Source organism: Ochotona princeps, chromosome 8 (genome assembly GCF_030435755.1).
Source record: "Ochotona princeps isolate mOchPri1 chromosome 8, mOchPri1.hap1, whole genome shotgun sequence".
NCBI classification, from domain to species: domain Eukaryota; kingdom Metazoa; phylum Chordata; class Mammalia; order Lagomorpha; family Ochotonidae; genus Ochotona; species Ochotona princeps.
In genome coordinates, this window is record NC_080839.1 from 10,009,086 (window position 1) to 10,033,528 (window position 24,443).

Genomic DNA, 24,443 nt, shown 5'->3' on the forward strand with positions numbered 1-24,443 from the left:
GATGGCCCAAAGCCTTGGGACCCTGCACCCGCGTGGGAGACTCAGATTCTGTAAGAATAAAATTTGGGGGGTTCCAACACAATAGTTCAGGGACTAGATCCTCGCTTTGCAGCAGCCCAGGATCTCATATGGCCTGCATTTCATGTCCCAGCTGCTCCATTTCCTTTCCAGCTCCCTGCTCATGGCCTGAGAAAACAGCAGAGAATGGCAAAAAGCCTTGGGACCTTACACCTGCATCAAAGATCCAAAATAAACTCTTGGCTTTGGATTAGTTCAGCTCCAGCCGTTGCGGTCATTTAGGGAGTACACCAGGAGACACAAGATCTTTCCTTCTCTCTGTAAATCTGCCTTTCCAATAAAAATAAAGAAATCTTAAAAAACAAACAAACAAAAAACACAGGAGAAAAGGAATAAAACTTTCACACTTGGCCTTGTGGTTACACTGCCAGTCGGGAGGCTGGTATTCCCCAAAATCCAGCACGGTGTGCTATTCTGCCTTCCTGCTAACACATCCCAAGTTTCAACTAGCCTCAGTCCGGCCATCGCTGGCATCTGGTCAATGAGTCAGCAGACAGGGTCTCTCTGCCTCTCAAACTCTCTCAAATTTGAGTATGTTTTTTTACAGCTACTACTTCAAGCCAAACTATTGAGAGAACTTCAAAAAGTTCACAGAAAATGGAATTAAAAGTATTCTAGCTTTGTTGAAGATTTTGAAATCCATGCATAATTCCTTCACAGTACACATTTTAATGTGGTTTTCAAAGATTCCTTGCATACACTTTAATTTCACACCAAAATAAACTTCTAATTCTATTTTTTATAAATGATTGACGTATTCTTATGATGTATAGTAAAGAGATGGTCATAAAGACCAGTTTAAATTGCAGCTCTAGAATGTCAGGCAAGCTATTAAACCTCTGATTCACCATTTCCGCATCTGCAAAATAAGATTTTTATGAGGGAAAAAAAGGGTAATGAAGTTTTACCATAGCATCAATTACACACTAAATACACAATAAATAATATTACTATAATTATAGCATAAGCACCAAAATGACAATTTATCAAAATCTGTAGACTACAGGTCCAGGAGATAAATGGAGGTCAATATGGTCCTTCCAATACAGCAAAGACACTGTTTTAAACCGTCAAATCACATCAAAACCTAACTGAACACCCATACTAGTGTCTCAACACACATACAGCATAAAAATAAAACAAGGCTCCAAGAGGAAAATATCTCATTCCAACCCAGGGTAGAAAATTAAGTAGCCAATCCGTGGGATTTAAAAAATTACAGAGGATAGAAACATGTTTGTATCGTCACGAGGCTGACCAGCTAATAATGCAATCAGACAAATCCAGATTCTGACAAATTCTAGACAATCATCCAGTATGTTCCAACAAATAAATGTCAGGCAAAACAATGACGGTGGAGTGCACAGAGGTAGTGTTAGAAACACGTCAAACAAACGCAATGTGTGCATCCCACTTGGATCCTAATTTGAACTAACCAGTTGTAAAAGCGAAAGAAAACTGAAACTACTGAACACAGAAACTTTGACGATATCAAGGAACTAATTTTGGTAGATATATACCCTACTTAGGCTAAAAACTAAAATGATTTTATCTGATGGATACACACTAATGTACCTGGGGGGGCAAAACAAAGTATGCCATCTGATTATCTTCAAAGCACAACAAAGGAAAAAGTGCATACGGGGAAGCCCAAAAATGGCAAACGTTAATACTGCTGAAGCTGGTTTATTATCTCCATCTTTGAAAAGAAAAATGCTATTTACAGAAGACATTAAGTGTTTGTCCCAGTATATACAATGCCTTCCTAAACCATAAAATTATATCACTCATTGTTTTGGACATTTTTATAGGGACTTTTCTGATTCTGTTCAAATCTTCTGAAGTGTGAAGATACAACCATATGAGAGAAGCTCCCAAATGGTGCAGCTAAATGAAGAGAACCACTCACCCTGAGCTTGCAGAAGTTTAAGGGTAGCTTCAGCTCTGGCTCTGGCTTCCCTCTGGGATTTTGTTAAAAGTTTCCCTTCTTTTTTCAAGCGTTCTTTTCTTTCTTTTTCTTTTTGTTTTCTCCTTTCTCTTTTTTCTTGTTCCAATCGCTCCTACAATTGCACATCAGAAGATAATTACAAAAAGCATAAAACTGCATTATTATTATGAACAACTCAAATCAAACCCTTGAGATATAAAAGATTACATTAGTAGATTCCAAATGAAAGTATTTCAAATTTCGTACATGATTAGCATTCTACATGGTTCAATTCTTGGCTGCTCCATTTCTGATCCAACTCCCTATTAATGCCACAAGTAAAGCAACATGAGATGGCTCAAGAGCTTGGCCCCTGCACCCATTTGGGAGATCCAAATTAAGCTTTGGTCTCCTCGCTTTGCCCTGCCCAGCTCTGGATATTTGGGGAGAAACCAATGAATGGAAAATCTCTCTCACCCTGTCTAATTTCTGCCTTTCAAAGAAACAAATACAGCCCAGCACGACAGCGTAATGGTTAAAGTCCTCGCCTTGAACACACCAGGATCCCACATGGGCGCCAGTTCTAAGCCTGGTGGTCCCGCTTCCCATCTAGCTCCCTGCTTGTGGTCTGGGAAAGCAGTCGAGGAGGGCCCAAAGCCTTGGGACCCTGCACCAGCATGGGAGACCTGGAAGAGCTCCTGGCTCCTGGCTTCAGATCGGCTCAGTTCCAGTCATTGCGGAAGCTTGGGGAGTGAATCATCAGACGGAAGAACTTCCTCTCTGTCTCTCCTCTCTATATATCTGCATTTCCAATAAAAATAAATCTAAAAAAAAAAACTCAACAGAAATTCTATATAATCAACTTCTGTTGGCAGATAAAATCAAAAGCTTTCTATACCTCTTAGATCTTGTTATTCACATAAGAACAATATAATTGAATTCCCACACAACTGAAATTTTTAGAGTCAGAAGGTAATATTTTACAGAACAGATTTTAAGTATCATCAACGTGGCAACTTTATGAAAACATACCTCTTCTTTACGCTTGGCTTCTAACTCTTCAAGTCGCCTTATCCGTTCTTCCTCTTCTCTTTTCTGTCTTTCTTCATCTTCTTTAAGCTTAGCTAGAGCTTCTTGCATAGCTTTAACAGTGGCTTTGCTGGGCCCCTTTTTCTTCTCTTTCTCTTTTTCCTCCTTTTCTCCTTTCTTTTTCTTCTTATCTTTTTTCTTCTTGTCGCCTTCATTGTCATCTAACGTAACAGAAAAGAGAAAAAGAGCTAAAGGAAAACAAACCAAACAACCATCTAGGTCTTTCCTATGGCATGATGAGCAGCAGACTGGGTCTGTTGGCATCAAAGCATTCCAGCAAATAAGTAGGTAAAACAGCTGGGAATAACTCACAGTTGCCCTACTGAGCAGCTCACTTAATAATGTGGGTCCAAGTGTTCCAGACAAATACAAGAAAATAAAATGATCCTATCAGCAGGCAATCAGGTATCTATCAGTCAACAACACTTGGACAGGGTGGCCAGCATGTGAATGCTTGTCTGGACTGCCAATGAATACAATGAAGTAATTCAAACCTAAGGTTGGTAATGAGTTTTACTTACGTAAGACTGAGGTGAGAACTGCACAAAAATATGACTAGTCTCCAAGAACTCTAAAGAATTAAAACTTACGAAGCAGAGCACATTGGGCACAGACATGAAAACAGTCCAAAGTGGATTATCTGGGTTACATAGGCAGCTAAGGCAGACCCCGGGAGGCAACAATGAGCTCAAAAAACTGAGCTCCTGTCACCCCCAGAAGAGACCTGGGCTGAGCTCCCAGTCCATCACGTACAAGGACAGGCATAAGAGGTACTCTCTCTGCCTTCCTAACAAGTGAACAACAACCAAAAAGCATGAAGTTACTTTCATGGTATTTATTCTCAAGTACAAGAAAACAAAAATCTCAGTAATGGAAAGAAATAATCTTAAAGTTCAAGAAACAATTTATTTCTTAAAAAGTTCATGGAGAAAATGATTAACTTTTTTTAATGCTTTTAATGATTTTTGAAGATTCATCAAATGTATGTATGGATTTAAAAAAAATTCAGTAGCAAAATAAACTTTTGCCTTAATTTCATTTTCTATAAGTTTATAAACAATCACTATATGCAGATTTTGATCCTTACCTATTTTCATTCTAAATAAAGGAAGGTAGGTAGTTAGAATGTCTATATTTCTCTTGACTGACTCTGGTACAAAACATGTGACTCATACTGTTTAAAGGTGTTCATTTACTTCAGTAGAAGTTACTTGTCTTTAAAAGCAGTTTCCTGCGGCTCTCCTACACAGGGGCAGAGGCCTGGGCACTTGAGCAGTTCTCCATTGCTTGACAGACAGGTGGATCAGAAGTTGAGGAGCTGCATACAGATTCATTCCTTATTCTTTTTTTTTTTTTTTTTTCTTACTTGAAAAGTTAGATTCACAGAGAAAAGGAGAGAGAGAAGGACCTTCCATCCTCTGGCCTACCCTTCAAGTGACCGCCAACAGCCAGAACTGAGCTGATCCGAAGCCAGGAGCCTCGCTCAGTCTCCCACACGGGTGCAGGGTCACAAGGCCTCAGCTGTGTTTGACTGCTTTCTCAGGCCACTTTCAGGTAGCTGGAAGGGAAATGGAGTAGCTAGGACAGAAACCGGCACCCATATGGGATCCTGGTATGTACAAGGCGAGGAATTTAGCCATTGGGCTACCAAGCCAGGCCCAGAAGCCGGGATACAAACCAGCACCCACGCAGGATGCCAGCACTGCAGGTGGAGGGTTAACCACTGCACTGGCCCTGTAAGTTACTTTTTGATTGTACAGACTAAACTGCCTTTTAAGAACAGAAAAATCAGCATTGCAGTGCAGCACGTTAGGCCATCTCTTGCTTCTCTGGCAGCCAAGTGGAAGCGCCAGTTTATGAGTCTTGGCTACTCTGCTTCTCATCTAGCTTCTACCTGTAGGACTCAATGGGCAGAAGAGGGCCTAATAGGATGGTGTATCTGTCTTCCGGCTTCAACATGCCTCATGCCCAGTTGCTGCACACTTTGGGGGAGTGACCCAATTGAAGAAAATTCTGTCTCACTTCTTCCTTTTCTTGTAGGTTTGCAAAAAATAAATCTTTTAAAGACAAAAAAGAAAATCAAAGATTCTAGTGTGACATTACTGAAACAAAAATATTTTTCACAAGATAACTTCTAATCTTAACAGCAATTAATTTGGTGGCTGGTTAACTCTCCAACTGTGTTGGCAGCATCCCTTATGAGTGTCGGTTCAAAATCCATCTACTCCACAACTCACCGATTCCTGCTAATATGCCTGGAAAAATGAGAAAAGTCTAAGCATTTTGGCCAGGTACCCTTGTAGGGGAACCAACAGATGGAATAATCTGTCTCTCCACAATCTGGAACTTTTTTTTTTTTAAGATTTATTCATTTTATTACAGCCAGATATAAACAGAGGAGAGACAGAGAGGAAGATCTTCCGTCCGATGATTCACTCCCCAAGTGAGCCGCAACGGGCCGATGCGCATCGATCCGAAGCTGGGAACCTGGAACCTCTTCCGGGTCTCCCACGTGGGTGCACTGTCCCAATGCATTGGGCCGTCCTCGACTGCTTTCCCAGGCCACAAGCAGGGAGCTGGATGGGAAGTGGAGCCGCTGGGATTAAAACTGGCGCCCATATGGGATCCTGGCACGTGCAAGGCGAGGGCTTTAGCCATGAGACCACCCAAATTTTTTAACGATATATTTTTCATTTTTTAAAAGATTTCCAGGGCCCGGCGACGTGGCCTAGCGGCTAAAGTCCTTGCCTTGAAAGCCCCAGGATCCCATATGGGTGCCGGTTCTAATCCTGGCAGCTCCACTTCCCATCCAGCTCCCTGCTTGTGGTCTGGGAAATGAGTCAAGGACAACCCAAAGCCTTGGGACCCTACACCCTCACAGAAAACTTGGAATAGGCTCCTGGCTTCAGATTGGCTCAGCTCCGGCCATTTCAGCCTCTTGGGGAGTAAATCATCTTTCTCTCTGTCTCTCCTTCAGATCAACACAGCTCTGGCTGTTGCGGTCACGTAGGAAGTGAAATCATCAGACCAAAGATCTTCCTTTCTCTCTCTCCTCCTCCTCTCTGTATATCTGACTTTCCAATAAAAGTAAGTAAATCTTTAATAAATAAATAAATATAGAATGTTTAAAACTTTTTTTTTACTTGGGAAGCCTTCAGTCTTCACTGCAAAAAAAAGTCTGTAGTGAAAATTCCTAAGACGTCCAGTCTATTCCCGCACCACTTAAAGGATATTTTATACATCTATATGAAAGTTTAACAATGAAAATCCAAGTCAAAGAGTACTGACATGAAATTTTTCAAATGTGTCCCACAATCAAGCATTTTTGTAGCCATGGATACACACTGATCACAGCGTAAGCATGAATCCAAAGCTGCTCCGTCCTCTGCATTACTAACCTTCAGCACCTGCCGGAGTCTCTCCTTTCTCTTCAGAGGCAGTTTTCGCTCCAGCATCAAGACTCACTTTGTCCTCTTCATGGTTTTTTTGAGATTCTTTTTGCTTACTTTGATCTTTTTTACCTGTTTCTAATTCTTCTCTCTCCTTTAGCTTCCGGAGCTTTGCCTTCTCTTCATCTCGCTTTTTTTTCTCACGCTCTTTCTTTTCGGCCTTTTTCTGTGCCACTGTTTTAATTTTGAAGGAAGAGTCATCAGCTTCATTCCCACTCTCTATATTAGGACCTGGCTTATTTTTCTGGGTTTTCTTCGGTCCCTTTCGAGACTGCGAAAAGTCATCTGATTCATCACCACTTTCCCCTGAAGAATTCACCCTGGGACGCTGCTTGGTCCTCTTACTTTTATCCTCGTCGTCTTCTGACCCATCCCCCTTTTTATTTGATTTTTGAGCTTTTCCTTTAGGTTTCTTAGAAAATTTATTAAAATCATCATCATCACTCCCAGAGTACATTTCCACTTTTGCTTTCGTAGTCTTTTTTGATTTTGAATCTTTATCTTCTGACTCTTCACTATCATTATTATCAAAACTTTGTTTTTTGCCCTTCTGTCCTTTCTTTTTTTTATCTTGTTTTGAGGTGGACTCCTCATTGGAATTTTCTGTTGGCTAAAAAATTTTCATTATTAGAAATATTAACAATTTTATTTCATATCTTAAAAATTATTGACTGTTAGAAGTTAAAAATAATTCAGGGCAAGGGGTTAAGACAGCAGTTAAGAGGTCCACATGCCACACTGAAGTACCTGGGTTCAAGTCCCATCTCTACGTCCTAACTGAAGCATCCCGCTAATACGACCCTAAAAGGCAGCAGCAAAGGCTCAGGTCACCAGGTTCCTGAGTCCATGGGGGAAGTGGAAGTTCTCACTTCTCAACCTCACCGCCCCCGCCCGCCCCCGGAGCTACTGAGGAGATACAGGAGTGAAACAGAGGGTAAGAGTGTGCCTGTTCGTTCACTCTCTGCCTCTCAGAGTCATGTGCTTCGTTCAGAGTACATGTTTAAAAACTTATAAAATAAGGATTTTAAGGACAATATAAAACTGAACCAAGCGCCAGTGGTAGCATAACTCTTGGAAGTAATTTATATTCACCTTGCATTTCAGATTATGGGTGCTATTAAACTCTTATCAGTGTATACTTGCTAACTTCTTCAAATAACATGAAACATAAGAGAAGAATTTAACGAAAACGTATCTAGCATTTTCCTGTTACTTGAAGCGTATTCAAATTGAATAAACAGTGATACTACACAGAATTAAAATTGAAGATGGAAAATGCCATCAGAGGTACATTTTATGAACAAGCAATATAACACGGGATATGAGATTCCTCTAGATTCCCATATAAAGCCTCTGCATTTCTGAAAGGTTTTAAAATATATTACTTTTTCCTAATCTGACATTAGATTTTTCTAAAAACTTTACACACACACACACACAATCTCAAAAGTTTCTAAATGGCAGTTCTCCAGACCAGTTCCCAGAAACATGAATAGATTATGAGATAATCAAAGATGAATGTGTAACAACAATCTGTTTTTCACCTTCACTGTAGCAGTTTCTCTGTCGGCTTTGATGCCTTGAGCTTCCAAAGATAATTCTTCCAGCTCTTTCATGATATCATCTTCACTAGGAGAGGATTAAAATACATTTTGAATCATGTTGACTAGGTGAATGCAGTGCCAAAACTAGTAAGAATCAAATATATTTAAAACATACTTACTCAAAGTCCTGCTTTTTTTTGTCCTTTTTCTTTTTCCCTTTTGACTTTTGAGTTTCCTGGTCCTTGGCAGCACCAGCTCCTTCTATTTCTGCAGCCAGCGCATCAAGATCAATATCATCCTTGGCACTTAAAGGAAATGAAGAGCTGTACATTACTCAAGAGTAAAATAATCTATCACACAAATCTAGCAGCAAAGTGAGAAAAACTATTTGCAAAGTTCCTTCACACAACTGAACTACATCGATCTAATAGTCTCCTGATTTCCTCTGCCATAAAGTTACACTCAGATCAGAGAATTATGGTGAAGAGTTTGGGGTGGTGAGGCAATCGATAATCAATAAAGGAAAATTAAACTTTTTTAGGTACCAAATCTTCTTTTGTGTATTTTACTTGAATTACTGATATGACAAATAGAATATAAAAAGATTTTTATTTCTTCAATATCAGTATCACACCTGAAACACTGCACCTTGTCCATTATTTTATTTGGAACTCCAGAAACTATAAAACCAGAAAGAACTTTAGAGAACAAGTATGCTATTATTTCATTTAGAAGAATAAAATGCCTGAAGATTTCCATGAGAAAAACGTAACTATACAGTCGTATCTAAATGACTAGGAATAGCTTGCTAACTAGGACTCCTAATATAACCAAAAAACACAGAATGAAATGTGCTCAATCTTTGACATCTACGCTTTCGATTCTATTTTAAAATGCTCCCAACTACCCTGACATTAGTTGGGGTAAACCAGACTAAGTTTTACCTGAAACCTACAGAAAACAAAGGCGGCCAAGCAGTTCCAGCCAAGTAAATGAAAAGAATCAATTATTCAAGAATAACACAATAAGCAAACGAAGAACTCATGCCACATGGTCCTAGCAGCTGACTTACTTCAGTAATGACAATTTTTCTTCTTTTTTAGGACTTTTTTATCTTTACAGTGATTACATTTATCTAAGCAACATACACACATGTTCAATTTTAAGATGTTAGCTAAATTTCTGTGACAAATTTTTTTAATACCAAGAGCATTATAGAGTTAACGCGGAGTCCAAAGGATTATCTAGTAGTCACTAAGTTTTCCTTAAGTCTTACCTTCAGATGCTGTTATTTCTAACACAGTTAAGCAGGTAGTGTCTTTAATGTACTTAAACACTAGAATCTTTGGTTGCTACCATATCAGCTGGCTTGCAAACAAGAAGCCAGCCATTTTAAGAATGTTATAAGTGAACAACCTGCAAACCTCAGGGGTGGAACAACCCTAAGAAGGAACATTTATGGAGAATTTACAACCATCACAACTGTCACTGAAGACTGTTCATGCAATCCTTCTGAAATGAGATTTCAAAGCAGTATAGTTCAAAATAAAGGATCTTAACAAAAAATTGGCATACGCACAATGTCTCCACCAATTTTTGTGTGTCAACCATTTAGGTAACTTTTCCACTTGAAAAAATGCAATAGAAAACCGGACTCCATGTTTCATTGCCTCAGTTTATATTCACAATTACAGCAGCTACAACTCGGGATTCAGCATCACCAATGCTGCCAGAACCAATTTATAATGAAATGAAGTTCTTTACACCACGTAAATGGTTGTCTACAACCACTGGTCAGTGCACCTATGAACTACAATTTCTAGGTCTGGGGAGAAACAAACGCTGCTCCTATCATCTGCTCTGCTTCTTCTGTTCAACAATTCATGCTTAGGAACATTTCATGTTGCTCTTGGTTTTGTCAGTTTGCTTTCCGGTAGGGCTTTGGGCCTGCAAACTGCCAGCTGCAAGGTGCTGCCTGTTGTGCTTTCTGTTTTAACACTGTCCAATCAAATGTGCCATCATTTTCGTGGCTTGGGGTCCCGAGAAGGATGCGGAATAGCTGCCTCAGATACATGTAATCCGGGGCTTCTTCAAAGCACAGCCCACGACAATAGTTTAAGTACATTGCCAACTCTGGAGAATCAAGATGGCGGAACAGGGTAAGGACACGTTTAAACGGAAGGAAAAATGTTTAATCAGCGTGAAGCACAGAGGACATATTTCAGGAAATAGGAGAGGACAGAACAACAGCAGAAGGATACCGGGAGACTGACAGACACAGGAAAGCAGCAGAATCAACGGTGTGGTGTTGCAGTGGTTGATACTCCAGCAGCATTCAGCTAACAGTGATCCGAACTCCACCAGCAGCTGGAACTCCACCAGCAACCAGCTGGGAAGGGACTTTCATTGGGATCTCGGGTGGTGAACCCAGACAAAGAACTGTCCGTTCTGCTGGTCTGTTTGATTTGACCAGGAGCAGAGACACAGCAGCAGATCTCAGACAGGCAGTGCGAGAACAGGGTGGATTTCACAGCCCAGGCAGCCCCCTAGAGCTGAATTGGGCACCATTTTGCGTAAGGAGGCAAAGGCAAGGGAAAGGACTGAGCATACACCGAGCTGGGCATGAGCTCACTTCTGTCTCAGTGAACTGCATCAACGTGGCATTCTACAGATTCCACCCAAGACAGGTCTGGGTAGCCCTCAGATCTGACAGCCAGCAGATCAAGAACTGAAGTAGTGGTATATCAGGCGCCATTTTGGGCACTGTGGCAATAGCTTTTGGACTGCAGGGGACAACAGTGAACTGCGCATGTGCTGGGCTCGGGAGAACTCACTGAGGTCAGTGGATTGCACTCGTCACACAGGAAAATACTGACTATGGCATTGTACCAGTCAAAATAGGTCCGTGTGGCACCCAGACCTAACGTCTAACAGGTTCCAACAAGATCAGCGCCACCAACAACCTAATTATACAGGACACATGGTGTCTCTCCAACCAGAAGTGGGAGAAACGCTGCAGAGACAACGGTATAGCATCAGTATGGTATCATAGGAGGTGGAGAGTGGTGAGCCAAGAGCTGGGGCTACAGAGACCACGGTGGAAATCCTACATAAGAACCCAGACCTGGAACTCACTGGAGTTTGTGGCACAAGTGGCTGCAAGCAAAAAGTCGTGTACCAACCGCATCAAGGAAAATCGCATTGTAGGCCTGTGGGTGAAACAGCTTAGAAACCTGCCCCAAGCAGAAGACGCTGCTAACCAGAAGTGCAATGACCAAGAGCAAAAGAAGAGACAAAAGCACAATGAATATTACCGAAAAATCCCCTGCAAAGGAGCAAAACCCTATGCCAATCTCAGAGTTAACGGAGGAAGACATCGAGAAAATGAGGCACACAGAATTCCTAAAACTCATTTTAAAGCTTCTGATAAAAAATGAGAAACACATACAAGAGTTCAAAGAATAAGGAAGCAATAAAACATATCAGGCTGATATATCAAAAATTAAGAACACAGATTAAATTAGAAGTACAGTGGAGAGTCTCCAAAATAGAATGAAGAAAGCAGAAGAAAGAATCTCAGAATTAGAAGGTATTTCCTGTCATCAGGGGGAAGCAAACAAAAAGCTGGAAGCAGAGCTGGATCAGGCCAAAAAAAGTATTCAAGAGTTGAAGGACACTATTAAGAGGCCAAATATAAGAGTTATGGGAGTCGCAGAAGGTGCAGAAAGAGAAGCTGAGTTTGCAAATGTATTTAAAAAATAATAAAGCAAAATTTCCCCAATCTGAAGAAAGAATTGGGAAACAATATTCAGGAGGGGCACAGAACTCCCAACAGGCTTGATCAAAGTGATCTTCACCAAGACACATGATCTTCAAGTTCTCTTCAATTAACATAAGGAAAAGATCCTGAGATGTGCACGTGAAAAAAATCAATTGACATATAAAGGAATGCCAATTAAACTCACAGGAGATCTCTCACAGGAAACTCTACAGGCAAGAAGAGAATGGAGTAACATATTCCAGATTCTAAAAGAAAAAAATTGTCGGCCTAGGATAACATATCCAGCAAAGCTTTCTTTTGTCTTTGAAAATGAAATCAAATTCTTCCACAGTAAAGAAAAGTTAAAAGAATTTGCCTCTTCCAAACCTGCCCTACAAATGATACTTCAAAATGTTCTCTTGACAGAGGAACAGCACTTACCAAAACCAAAGGCAAATGGGAAGAACATCCCAGTAAAATGACAACAGAAGACTAACCTAATGAACAACCCACTCCTAAAACGACAGAACCAAAGTATCACTCATACATATTAAACTCCGAATGTAAATGGCTTAAACTCAATCAAATGTCACAGATTAGTAGACTAGACTAAAAAACAAGACCCATCTGTTTATTGTCCGGAGGAGAGACACTTCAAAGATCAGTGGAAACTATATCGCATGGGTTTTGTTTTCTGTTGGTTTCATCTCTTCAAAACACTTTCTTTTGATTTAATCATTCAATGACTCGTGGATCATACAGTGGCATCATTTTCTTCAAGAAGGTTCTTGATTTTCATTTCTTCAGCTACACGTTAGTCATTTAACAGCATGTTATTTAACTTCTTGGTGTTGTTCATTTCTTTTTTCTCCCTGATGTTGATTTTGTTTTAGGGCTCTTCATTTAAGGGGATGTACAGTAGCTGTGTAATGGAGACTGTCATATCTAGTAACGTGTCATCTAACTTCAAGGCATTGTAAATTTCTATTTTTCTTTCTATTGTTGATTTTATATTATGACTTTTCATTTACGGGGATGTACAGTAGCTGTGAAATACAGACTAACATCCAGATGTGAGGATACAATGTAGGATGCATTTCTTCCAAAGATGGACTTACAATGAAACTATTCAGTGTATCCTGACAATAGGATGCTGGACTCTCTGCCACTGTCCATGCCTGCAATGATGGACATATGACTGTGTATGAAGAACTATACTTTAGTAATGATACAGAGGAACTAGGTGTGGGGAAGGGAATTGGGGAGGGGATAGAGAATATGGAACTGTATCATAAAATGATAATAAAATGTAAAAAAAAAAAAGTACATTGCAAACTCTAAGGAAATCCCTTACATAAAACTTCAACAGGTGTAGACAAATTCTTTTTTTTTTTTTTTTAGATTTATTATTATTGGAAAGCTGGATATACACAGAGGAGGAGAGACAGAGAGGAAGATCCTCCATCCGATGTTTCACTCCCCAAGTGTGCCGCAACGGGCCGGTGTGCGCCAATCCAAAGCCAGGAACCAGGAACCCCCTCCAGGTCTCCCACGTTGGGTGCAGGGTCCCAAAGCTTTGGGCTGTCCTCAACTGCTTTCCCAGGCCACAAGCAGGGAGCTGGATGGGAAGTGGAGCTGCCCGGATTAGAACCAGCGCCCATATGGGATCCCAGTGTGCTCAAGGCGAGGACTTTAGCCGCTAGGCCACGCCACCGGGCCCGACAACTTCTTTTCACTAATCTTTTCATATATCTGTTCTTTGTTTCAGCCTTTAATCCTTGCCATGGCAGGCTGGTTCTATTAAAATACATCAAAACATATCCTAATGACTCCATGTCATCTTGGCGACTTTATTCAATGCCAAGATGTGCATTGATGCTGGCATACTGGGCAGTGCCAGTGAGGTTTTTATCTTCTGTATATGTTGCCTTGTCCTGTTGTCTCTACTTTCTGGCCAAGGCAAAATCAGTAAGAAATAACTTATTACAGTGACACCCAATACCCATTAGGAAGTTATCTGGCTTAATGTCTCCGCGTATAAAATTCCTGGTATGCACATACTTGATTCTACTGATCATCTGGTCAGCCAACATTAGTACAGTTTTCATTGTGAACCTTCTTGACTAGAACTTGAAGAGGTCTTCATGGCTGCGTCCAAGAAGATCCATGACTAGCACATTACACTCTACCCTGTCCATACCATATGTGGGGATGCCAACCCCACCTAGGAGAATCTCCTAGCGTTTGCTCTCATACAGCAACTGGGGATGCCTGGCCTTCTGCGATTCTAGTTTCACTGCCACTTCCTCGCCAGTGATGTTAATCGCCAGTTAATTGTCCCAGAAGGAGCCCGACCAATCTTCCATACGTTTGTATTTCCTTCCGACAATGAATTCAGCCTTGGAGCCCCTGCTGCTTGCCATCCTCAGAGACTGGGGCAAAGTTCTGACATCCTCAGAAGGATCTGAGGATGGCCCACTGGGCAATGCTGAGGAGGGAGACAGGAAACAGACCACAGAGGCCACAGAAGGCCCAGAGTTGGCAGAAGCAGATCCCGATCACGGCAGCTCAGTCAGGGTTCTTCCAGCCAAGGAGCTGTGAAGCAATTCTCACGGTTACTAGGCTAGATTGGTTGTTTCTCGGCATCTGCCGCTGTCTCACTTTCGAGGTGACGACGCGGGCTGGAAAAGGGGCACGGTGAGCTAAGGGAGGCAATTCCAGTGCCGCCGGCTCCTGCCGAAAGGATCCCGGTGACGACCGACGCCACCATCTCATTACTCAAGGCTTATTTTTATTGCAAGTGGGGCAGCTGGGACACGAACTGGTGCCCATATGGGGTCCTGGCACATGCAAGGCGAGGACTTTAGCCACTAAGCTACCAAGCCAGGTCCAGTAACTTTTTTCTTAAACATTTTATTTATTTTGAAAGCAGAGTTACAGAGGTTTTCTATCGGCTACTGGCCCTAAACAGTTGGGCCAATCTGAAGCCAGGGAGTTCTTTCAAGTCTCCCATCTGGGTGCAGGGGGGCAAGGACTTGGGCCATCCTTCACTGTTTTTCCAGGCCATAATCAGGATCCACAGCTGAAGGATTAGCCTACTGTGATATGGAGCCTGTCCCAAGTAACAACAACTTCTAAACAGAAATAATTTCTAACCATGTAAGTTAAAGATTATAAAACAAGACACTGAGGATATAGGACTTATCTGTAAGGTGGTTGGTAGGAGAGATTAATAGCAAACCAGTAACCCAGATCCTTAAAAAAAAAAACAGAATGCTAAGTAGCATGAAATAAAGGCATTCAATGCTTTTAAACATCGCTGACCAGAACTGACATGAATTTCCTACACTTCAGACAGTGTCACACTGAAAGACTACAGAGCATCAAGTCCAGAATGCGCAGTCAGAGGCTTCATAGAAGTCTAGAGCCAGGTACAGGAAGAGCAGACGTTAGGAGAGGCAAAGGGAGGTGTCTCAAAGCACAAAGGCCTAAAAACAGAGCCCCCTGTGTCTGCTAGCTAAACCACCCAGGCAGCTTTTGTACATTACGAACATCTCACCCTTTCCCCCAGCTACAGGAAACCAGAAATCAAGGCCGTAAGGGCATATTTTCAGAATTCCCAGATATTTGTGTGCCATACTTGACTATTACTTTTTTTTAAAGATTTATTCATTTTTATTACAGCCAGATATACACAGAGGAGGAGAGACAGAGAGGAAGATCTTCCGTCCAATGATTCACTCCCCAAGTGAGCCGCAACGGGCTGATGCGCGCCAATCCGAAGCCGGGAACCTGGAACCTCTTCCGGGTCTCCCACGTTGGGTACAGGGTCCCAAAGCTTTGGGCTGTCCTCAACTGCTTTCCCAGACCACAAGCAGGGAGCTGGATGGGAAGTGGAGCTGCCGGGATTAGAACCGGCGCCCATATGGGATCCCAGGGCTTTCAAGGCGAGGACTTTAGCCGCTAGGCCACGCTGCCGGGCCCTTGACTCTTACTTTTTTTTTTTAAAGATTTATTCATTTTATTACAGCCAGATATACACAGAGGAGGAGAGACAGAGAGGAAGATCTTCCGTCCGATGATTCACTCCCCAAGTGAGCCACAATGGGCCGGTGCGCGCCAATCCAAAGCCGGGAACCTGGAACCTCCTCCGGGTCTCCCACATGGGTGCAGGGTCCCAATGCACTGGGCCGTCCTCGACTGCTTTCCCAGGCCACAAGCAGGGAGCTGGATGGGAAGTGGAGCTGCCAGGACTAGAACCGGCGCCCATATGGGATTCCGGCACATTCAAGGTGAGGACTTTAGCCGCTAGGCCACGCCGCTGGGCCCGACTATTACTTTTAATAGAGAATTTGCCCAGGAACACAAGACAGAAGTGGGATTTGAAATAAATTCTAGTAACATAGCCAGAGCTCTCAACCTTGCTAATATACTCAAATTCCAATTTTTGGAGGCTATCTGTGGTACAAGTGGCAGGGAGACTGGTTAGGGAGCTTTTCTAGTCATTGTGATGAGAAAAACAGAACGCCTAATTCACTCCAGTGACAAGCAAGACAAAATATGTCAAACAAGTATTAATGCGTTAGAATCAGAAACATTTAAGACTATGCATACCAAGAGTATAAGAACTAATGACAATTCATAGACTTCGTCAGGGAAAATGTCCTGCAATTCAAAAATGTTGTATAACTTTTTTGTGTATGTAACATTCTATAGCTGACATTTATGAAAAGACAAACTTCCAGAAATTAGAATGGCTTCCAGCTTGCCAACGATTCCAGACACCAGGAGAGATAAGCGTGACTGCAGAATGACAACACGCAGGGTTCTTGCGGTGACATATTGCATCCTGATTTGGGTAACGAATACACAAATCTATACATACAATGTCATTCAGAACACAAACACAAAGAAGTACAAAAAGAATTGAAAAGCCCGATTATAATCAGTGAATGACCACTGGCAGTACCTGGGTCGTGATCCAGTACAATTTCCCAAGAGATGACAACTTGGGAGAACAGGGTGAAGGGTTTGCAGATCTCTGCCTAACTTTTCACAAATTCATATATAGTTGTCTTCAAATAACAGGCACGCCATAGACTGATAAAATACAGGCAATATAGTGATGAAGAATTTGTAAAGTGTAAGAATGTCTACAAATTTATCACCAAAAACCAACACAAAACTTTTAAATGGAAAAATTTGGAGACACATAACCAATGAATTTCACGAATGGTGAAGAAATACTTGACACCTGTAACCAATAAGCAAAAGTAAATGTGAAATCACAATTAGGTGTCACCACACAACCACCTGAATGACAAAGTAAGGATTATTTTCACAAAGCACTGAGAGATGTGAAGCTGCTGGAACTCCCACATAACCCTTTAGGAGAATGCAAAGCTGGCACAGCCACTTGAGAAGACATTCCAGCGGCTTCTTAAAGCTAAGCAAACACTGTCAAAACCCAGCAACCAAGCTCCTAGCTGTTCACCTCAGAAAAATGAAATCTACATTCACACACAGATGTGCACTAATCATTCAAAGCAGCTTTATCTAATGGCCATGAAAAGCTGGAGACAACCGTTAACATTCACCTGCCTGATAATTTATTAACGAATTTTTATTTATTTGTATAATGGAATACTACTCTGCGATAAAAGGGGAAAACTAGCTAGATGCACGGACATGGATAAATCACACACGAAACCCAGGCAGCCAACAGACCACAAAGCCTATCCTACTGACAGGACTTTGTCGGAGAGGCAAAGGCACAGGGACCAGGGATCAAAATCTAGTCACTGGGAAAAGGCTACCCACAAAAGGCCATGAGACAACTTTCTCAGTAACGGGAAAATTCTGTAAGATGATTGTGGATAAAGATAAGCTCTGTACACATTTAACTGACCTTACACACAAGTGAATTTTATGCCATGTCTCAAAAAATAAGTCCAAAAATGTATTAAACTTGAACTTCTTGAAATAGTATAAACATAGTTAATGGCCAAGTGTTTTGCCTAGTGGTTAACACATTGGCATTCTAAGAGCTGGATTACAGTGTAGTAGCAGGTGAAGCCACTGGCTGCAATGCCAGCGTCCCATGTGGACAGCCTTCAGGTCCTGACTGCTCCACTTAGCACTTATGACGACACAGCTCCCCAATAATGGCCCCGTGAAAGCAGCAGATGTCCCAAGTGTCTGCACTCCTGCTACCACGTGAGAGACCCTGATAAAGCTCATGGTGTGACAGCCCAACCCTGACTGCTGTGGCCATCTGAGTGAACTAGCAGATGGCAGATCTCTTTCTCAGATAAATCAATAAATATTTTAAAAGAAGAAGAAGTAAGAAAAGAAAAAATCTTGGCATATATCATCAGAATGCTTGGGCATGATAACCATCTCCAGCTGACTCCAGCCACCTGCTAATGCAGACCCCAGGAGGCAGAGGTTCAATAACTGGGTCTTTACCCAAGCGGCAGATGTAAAGGAGTTCCCAGCTCCCAGTTTTCTCCTTGGTTGAGCCTAAGCCACCCTAGACAGCTGGGGAATGAGCAGATGAATGGTCTGCTACTCAGCCTCTCAAACAGGCAGAAAACAAAACAAAGCAAAAAAAAAAAAAAACATTCAAACAAGAACTGTTACAGAGATGGGCATTTAGTCTCGGTTCCGCTATCCTGTCTGCTTCCTCCTGGTGTCTACACTGGCAGGATAGTGAAACTGGGAACACAGCTCTAGGTAGGAAACCCAGGGATTCCCACAAGAGACACTGGTGTCTTAACCATTAGACTAAATGCCCATCTTTCTTGAAAGGCAGAATTACACAGATCAGAGCTCTTCCATTCACTGGTTCTCTCTTCAAAAGGCCACAATGGTGAGGCTGAAACCAAGAGCTTCCGGTGGCCTCCCATGTGGGTGTGGCCTGTGCCATTCCCCACTGTTCTTGCAGGCACATCAGCATTCCCGGTGCATTAGCAAAGAGCTAGATTGGAAGTGGAGCAGCCAGGACTCCAGCTTCCTGCAAGAGGGGGCTGATCCCACTGCACCATAGCACCAGCCCCAAAGGGAGAAATCCTTTAAATTTCAGCATCTGTAAACAATGGCTGTCATTTCTTTCCTTAACAAGCCTTGGTTACTTCAGTGAAGGTTCTGTGTAATTTTGGACATTCTGTACAACTCGGACTGTCAGGATTTCTTAAACCAGCAAGTACAGCCATGATGGTAAAAAATGCTGCCATAGCCGTACTTAATCCCTAAGCAAGCTCTCAGTCCTACACCGAAACACAGTAAAACTCATACCAAGAGGTATGAAAGACCCTTTCCTCCCAGAATGTCAAACTAATTATAGCAAAGCTATAAAAAGCAGGGCAGGTAGTATACTGTTGCCACGTTATAAACTATTTTTAAAACATCTATATGCTTTGTAAGTTTCTCAACAGTGCACATTTGTCTCAAAGCAAAAGAAAGGGAGCGAGAGTGGTCACCTGCACATCACATCTAGATTCTGCTGTAATGCCTTTGATCTTCTGCTTTCCTCCCTCGTTAATTATAAATAACCATTAACTACAGCACCCTTAGACACACATTTTTAATAATAAGAGTTCAGAGTAAGGTGAGTCTCACATAAGATAAACATGATGAAAAGCTTTACTATAAATCAAAAACAAAGTTGTTACATTAACAGCAGCTGAAACTTGTAACACTGAGAAATAAGCCAAACAAGAAACACCTTACAGATGCAAATAAACTATTTCAGTTAAATTACACAAAGTAAAAAGTGTGTCATCCTTCAGCCTAAGGAAATGTTACCACAAATCAAACTCAAAATTAAGGAATGTTAAAAAAAAGAAAAAAGAAAAAGGTGTGCCATGCTATTTGTTCATCACCATTCGCAACACCTAGAATAGTATCCAGCATTTCAGTGATCAGACACTATTTCCCGAATGGAATGAAGTTTCATTAACAGGTCTCCTACCCCGGCCCGGCGCAGTAGCCCAGCACTGTGTGTCGGGATCCCATATCGGCACCGGTTCTAATCCCAGCAGCCCTGTTTCCCATCCAGCTCCCCGCTTGTGGCCTGGGAAGGCAGTCAAGAACATCCCAAAATCTTGGGCCTCTGCACCCATGTGGGAGACCTGGAGGAGGCTCCAGGCTCCTGGCTTCGGATCAGCACAGCACTGGCCATTGTGATCATTTGGAGAATGGATCATCAGATGGAAGATTTTCCTCTCTCTCCTCCTCTCTATATATCTGACTTTGCAATAAAAATAAAATAAATCTTTTTTAAAAAATCCCAAAGCCTTGGGACCCTGTACCCACATGGGAGACCCAGAAGAGGCTCTGGGCTCCTGGCTTCAAATTGGCTCAGCTCCAGCTATTGCACGGCCACTTGGGGAGTGAATCAGCAGTTGAAAGATCATCCTTGTTTCTCCTCTCTATATATGTGACTTTCCAATAAAAAAATAATTCTTAAAATAAAAAATATATTTCCAATTTAAGTCAACTGCAACAGACTGAGACTGGCTGAAGCCAGCAGACACAACTTGAGCTGGGACTTCCATATAGGTGGCCAGGAGCCAATGCCTCCTGCCACTCCGAGTGGGCAGCCCTGAGAGCAGAGCCAGGCACTCTGATGCGGTCTTAACTGCTGGGCCAAACGCCCAGCCCACCAGAGACTGAAGTGTGGGCTTCTTGCCAAGTTTGCCTATAAATTAAAATATTATTGGGGCTCGGCAGCGTGGCCTAGTGGCTAAGGTCCTCACCTTGATCCCATATGGCTGCTGGTTCTAATCCCGGCAGCTCCACTTCCTCTCTGTCTCTCTTCCTCTCAGTATATCTGACTTTGTAATAAAAATAAAATAAATCTTTAAAAAACAAATTAAAATATTATGGAGGAAAAGAATCAAAAGCATTAATCATTACACCCACAGACATCTCAGCTACAGTGATCCTGAAGGATTCTAAGCATCAAACATTAATGATGTTCAGACAGGTTGGAAAAGTTCTCACAAAAACTTAGCCATGGTGGGAGGGTTTGGGGAGGGGTGGGAGAACCCAAGTATCTATGTAACTGTGTCACATAATACAATGTAATTACTGAAGTTAAATAATAAATAATTAAATTTAAAAAAAAAAAAACTTAGTTAGGGTTCACTCACAAATCCCTAAAACAGCAGCCTCTGAACTTTGTCCAAGAGCTCTTAGACTCCTAGAAAACAACTTTCAAAATAATACTAAAAAGCTATTCGTTTTCCTCATTCTCACTTTCGCACAAGTGTACAGGGAATTTTTCAGAGGCTCCACGAGGTGTGATAATGCTACAGATCAAAGGTACAAGCAGAAAGAATCTAGTCATCTTCTACTAAAACAATAAAGAATTTCAAAAAAGGTAATTTACAACGTCACTCCTTAAAACTTCTATAGTAACATAACTTTCAGTAGTATCAAAGTGTTCTTTAATTAAGAAATGCTTCCGTAACGTCTCAGTTTTAACTTGTAATACAGCAAGCACCCACGGGTAACACCTACACACACACACTCTGTGATTCCAGGTGTTTTTTGCAAAGAGTCTGGGGAGCCAACAAGTCTGACCCCTGCTATTCTAACGAAACCAGTGACACTTCTCTGAACAATGTTTCCCTACCTTAAAACTTAAACGCAAGTAATGGGCAAGTAACATTAAAAGCGGCTGATTGCAAGCAGGCCAGCCTGGGCAGTGGCTTTAGCTGCCACAGCGATGCCAGCGTTACATGCAGATGCTAGTTTGAGCCCAGCCGCCCGCCCCACTTGCAATCCAGCTCCCTGTTACGCACCTGGAAAAGCAGTGCAGGATGACTCATGGAGATGACTTGGTCCCCTGAACTCATATGGGAGACCTGGAAGAGAGCCCTGGCTTTGGCCTGGTCCAGCCCCGGTTGTTGCAACCATTTGGGAAGTGAACCAGGGGATGAAAGACTTCTCCGTCCCTCTAACTCTGCCTTTTAAGTAAATAAAACAAATCTTAAAAAAAAAAAAAAAAAAAAGCACACTCTGTTTTCCAGAGGACCCAACAGCATGCAAGCTTGTACAGATTACTACAAACAGATCTCTAACCTGCTTTCTTACTCACCTACAGCAAACAGGACTTGTTCCTCCAGCAACTGCCTAATCAATAAGGAACAAGCTGGGCCCGGCGGCGTGGCCTTGAAAGTCCTCGCCTTGAAAGCCCCGGGATCCCAGATGGGCGCGGGTTCGAATTCCGGCAGCTCCACTTCCCATCCAGCTCCCTGCTTGTGGCCTGGGAAGGCAGTCGAGGACGGCCCAAAGCTTTGGGACCCTGCACCCGCGTGGGAGACCCGGAAGAGGTTCCAGGTTCCCGGCTTCGGATCGGCGCGCATCGGCCCGTTGTGGCTCACTTGGGGAGTGAATCATCAGACGGAAGATCTTCCTCTCTGTCTCTCCTCCTCTGTTTATATCTGGCTGTAATAACATAAATAAATCTTAAAAAAAAAAAAATAAGGAACAAGCTAAACCAAAGGACCTGCTGGATTATGCTTTTTCTAATCTAAAATATGCACATACATTTTAAACTAATTCAAATATATGCAAGTAAGAAATGAATTCCTTTATTAAACCCAGATCACATAAACTATGAGCTGAATATCCCTACCCCAAAAGGCGTGAGACAAGGGCTATTCGGAATTTTTTTTTGGATTCTGTAACATTTGCATAGACAAAATGAGATCTCTCAGGTATGGGATTCAAGGCTAAATACAAAATCCATTTGTGGTGTTCTATATATACCTTATTTACATCCCTGAGATAATTTTACAACAGTGTAAATAATTTCATACATGAAACCAAGTTTTTATGGTGTAGAATTTTCCACTTGCAGAGCTTATCAGCACTTAGTTTTTGATTTGGGCGTATTTCAGCCCTTTTTTTTTTTTTAAGATTTATTTATTTTTATTACAAAGTCAGATATACAGAGAGCAAGATCTTCCGTCCGATGATTCACTCCCCAAGTGAGCCGCAACGGCCGGTGCTGCGCCAATCCAAAGCCAGGAACCTGGAACCTCTTCCGGGTCTCCCACGTTGGGTGCAGGGTCCCAAGGCTTTGGGCCATCCTCGACTGCTTTCCCAGGCCACAAGCAGGGAGCTGGATGGGAAGTGGAGCTGCCGGGATTAGAACCAGTGCCCACATGGGATCCCGACACATTCAAGGTGAGGACTTTAGCCGCTAGGCCACGCCGCCGGGCCCGATATTTCAGCCTTTTCTACACTGCACCGAACTGTTAACTCTGCGCAGCCCAGCAAGGCCTGATACACCAACAGCTCCCTCAATCCCAGAGACTCTGCTAACCTGACCATTCTCGCTGGTCACCATGTAAGGGTTGAACAGTACCTCAGAAACAACCAGGATGTCCACAAAAGGAAGGGCTCTGTCAGGGACAGCCACAGTATCATCTGCACTGAAAAGCAAACAGTGGAGTTACTAGGGCCAGAGCAGCAAGCTGGTACAGAAGGCAGCCAGAACCCTATTACCCAAAGGCCTACATGAGACACAGCCCCAAATGACACCCCCATTTCCAGAACCGACTGCAGGATGAGTCAAACCAACACATCCCTTCTCTCTACTGGGGGAAAAGGATGGGAAGGATGGATGAGGAAGGTAGTAGTGGCAGGTGGGAAGGGTTGTATGAATTCTATTAAGGTAATAGAGTAGAATCCTTAAAACCTAAAAAAAAAAAAAACTAACTTCCCACTTAACACATTTAAATATTGAGAGACCCTTAAAAAAAGAAAAATACCCAAATAAAACATTGATGACTAATGGTAAAATACGCATACATTCGTCTTCACCCTTCTTTTCTGCCCACACCAGAACACGCCCTGCACTGTGTAAACAGTGGGACACCGCCCAACCCACACTAAGCAGACCAGGACTGGTGAGGTCCTAAGGAATGGCAGCCCTGACTTCAAGCTTATTTCATCTACAGTCTCTTCTTTGTTTCAACATCAACAATTTCCTTGTTAACTGAAAAAAACTTCTCCTACACAATGTATCAAAATCTCATACTCTGATTAGTTCAAGTTGCAACAGAATTAAACACTCTATCCTCAAAAAAAAAAAAAAGACAAGTATACCATAAATATCTCAGCCATTGATACAACAGAACATATGCTATACAAATACAATTAGATTAAATAAAATTGAAAATCAACATCAAATGGCAAGCAAATTAAAATAGAAGTAATTTAACATATGGGTGGGCCCGGCGGCGTGGCCTAGCAGCTAAAGTCCTCACCTTGAGCACACTGGGATCCCAGATGGGCGCCGGTTCTAATCCCGGCAGCTCCACTTCCCATCCAGCTCCCTGCTTGTGGCCTGGGAAAGCAGTCGAGGACGGCCCAATGCTTTGGGACCCTGCACCCGCGTGGGAGACCCGGAAGAGGTTCCAGGTTCCCGGCTTTGGATCGGCGCGCACCGGCCCGTTGCGGCTCACTTGGGGAGTGAATCATTGGACGGAAGATCTTCCTCTCTGTCTCTCCTCCTCTCTGTATATCCAGCTTTCCAATAATAAAATCTTTAAAAAAACAAACAAACAAACAAACAAACC

At 42.3% G+C, this 24,443-nt stretch overlaps 1 protein-coding gene and 1 pseudogene across 2 annotated transcripts in view; both read right to left on the reverse strand.

Annotated features, from left to right (window-relative positions):
* Window positions 1-24,443, reverse strand: part of EIF5B (eukaryotic translation initiation factor 5B) — a 71,840-nt gene that overhangs the window by 44,746 nt on the left and 2,651 nt on the right. For both annotated transcript variants that reach the window (XM_058667526.1, XM_058667527.1), the window contains exons 2-6: window positions 8,267-8,392; window positions 8,088-8,172; window positions 6,493-7,153; window positions 3,038-3,255; window positions 1,988-2,138 (exon numbers count right to left, since the gene is read on the reverse strand). In XM_058667526.1, coding sequence (XP_058523509.1) covers window positions 1,988-2,138; window positions 3,038-3,255; window positions 6,493-7,153; window positions 8,088-8,172; window positions 8,267-8,392 — 1,241 coding nt within the window. The remainder of the gene's footprint in view (window positions 1-1,987; window positions 2,139-3,037; window positions 3,256-6,492; window positions 7,154-8,087; window positions 8,173-8,266; window positions 8,393-24,443) is intronic.
* LOC101521655 (casein kinase I-like) lies at window positions 9,975-14,270 on the reverse strand (annotated as a pseudogene).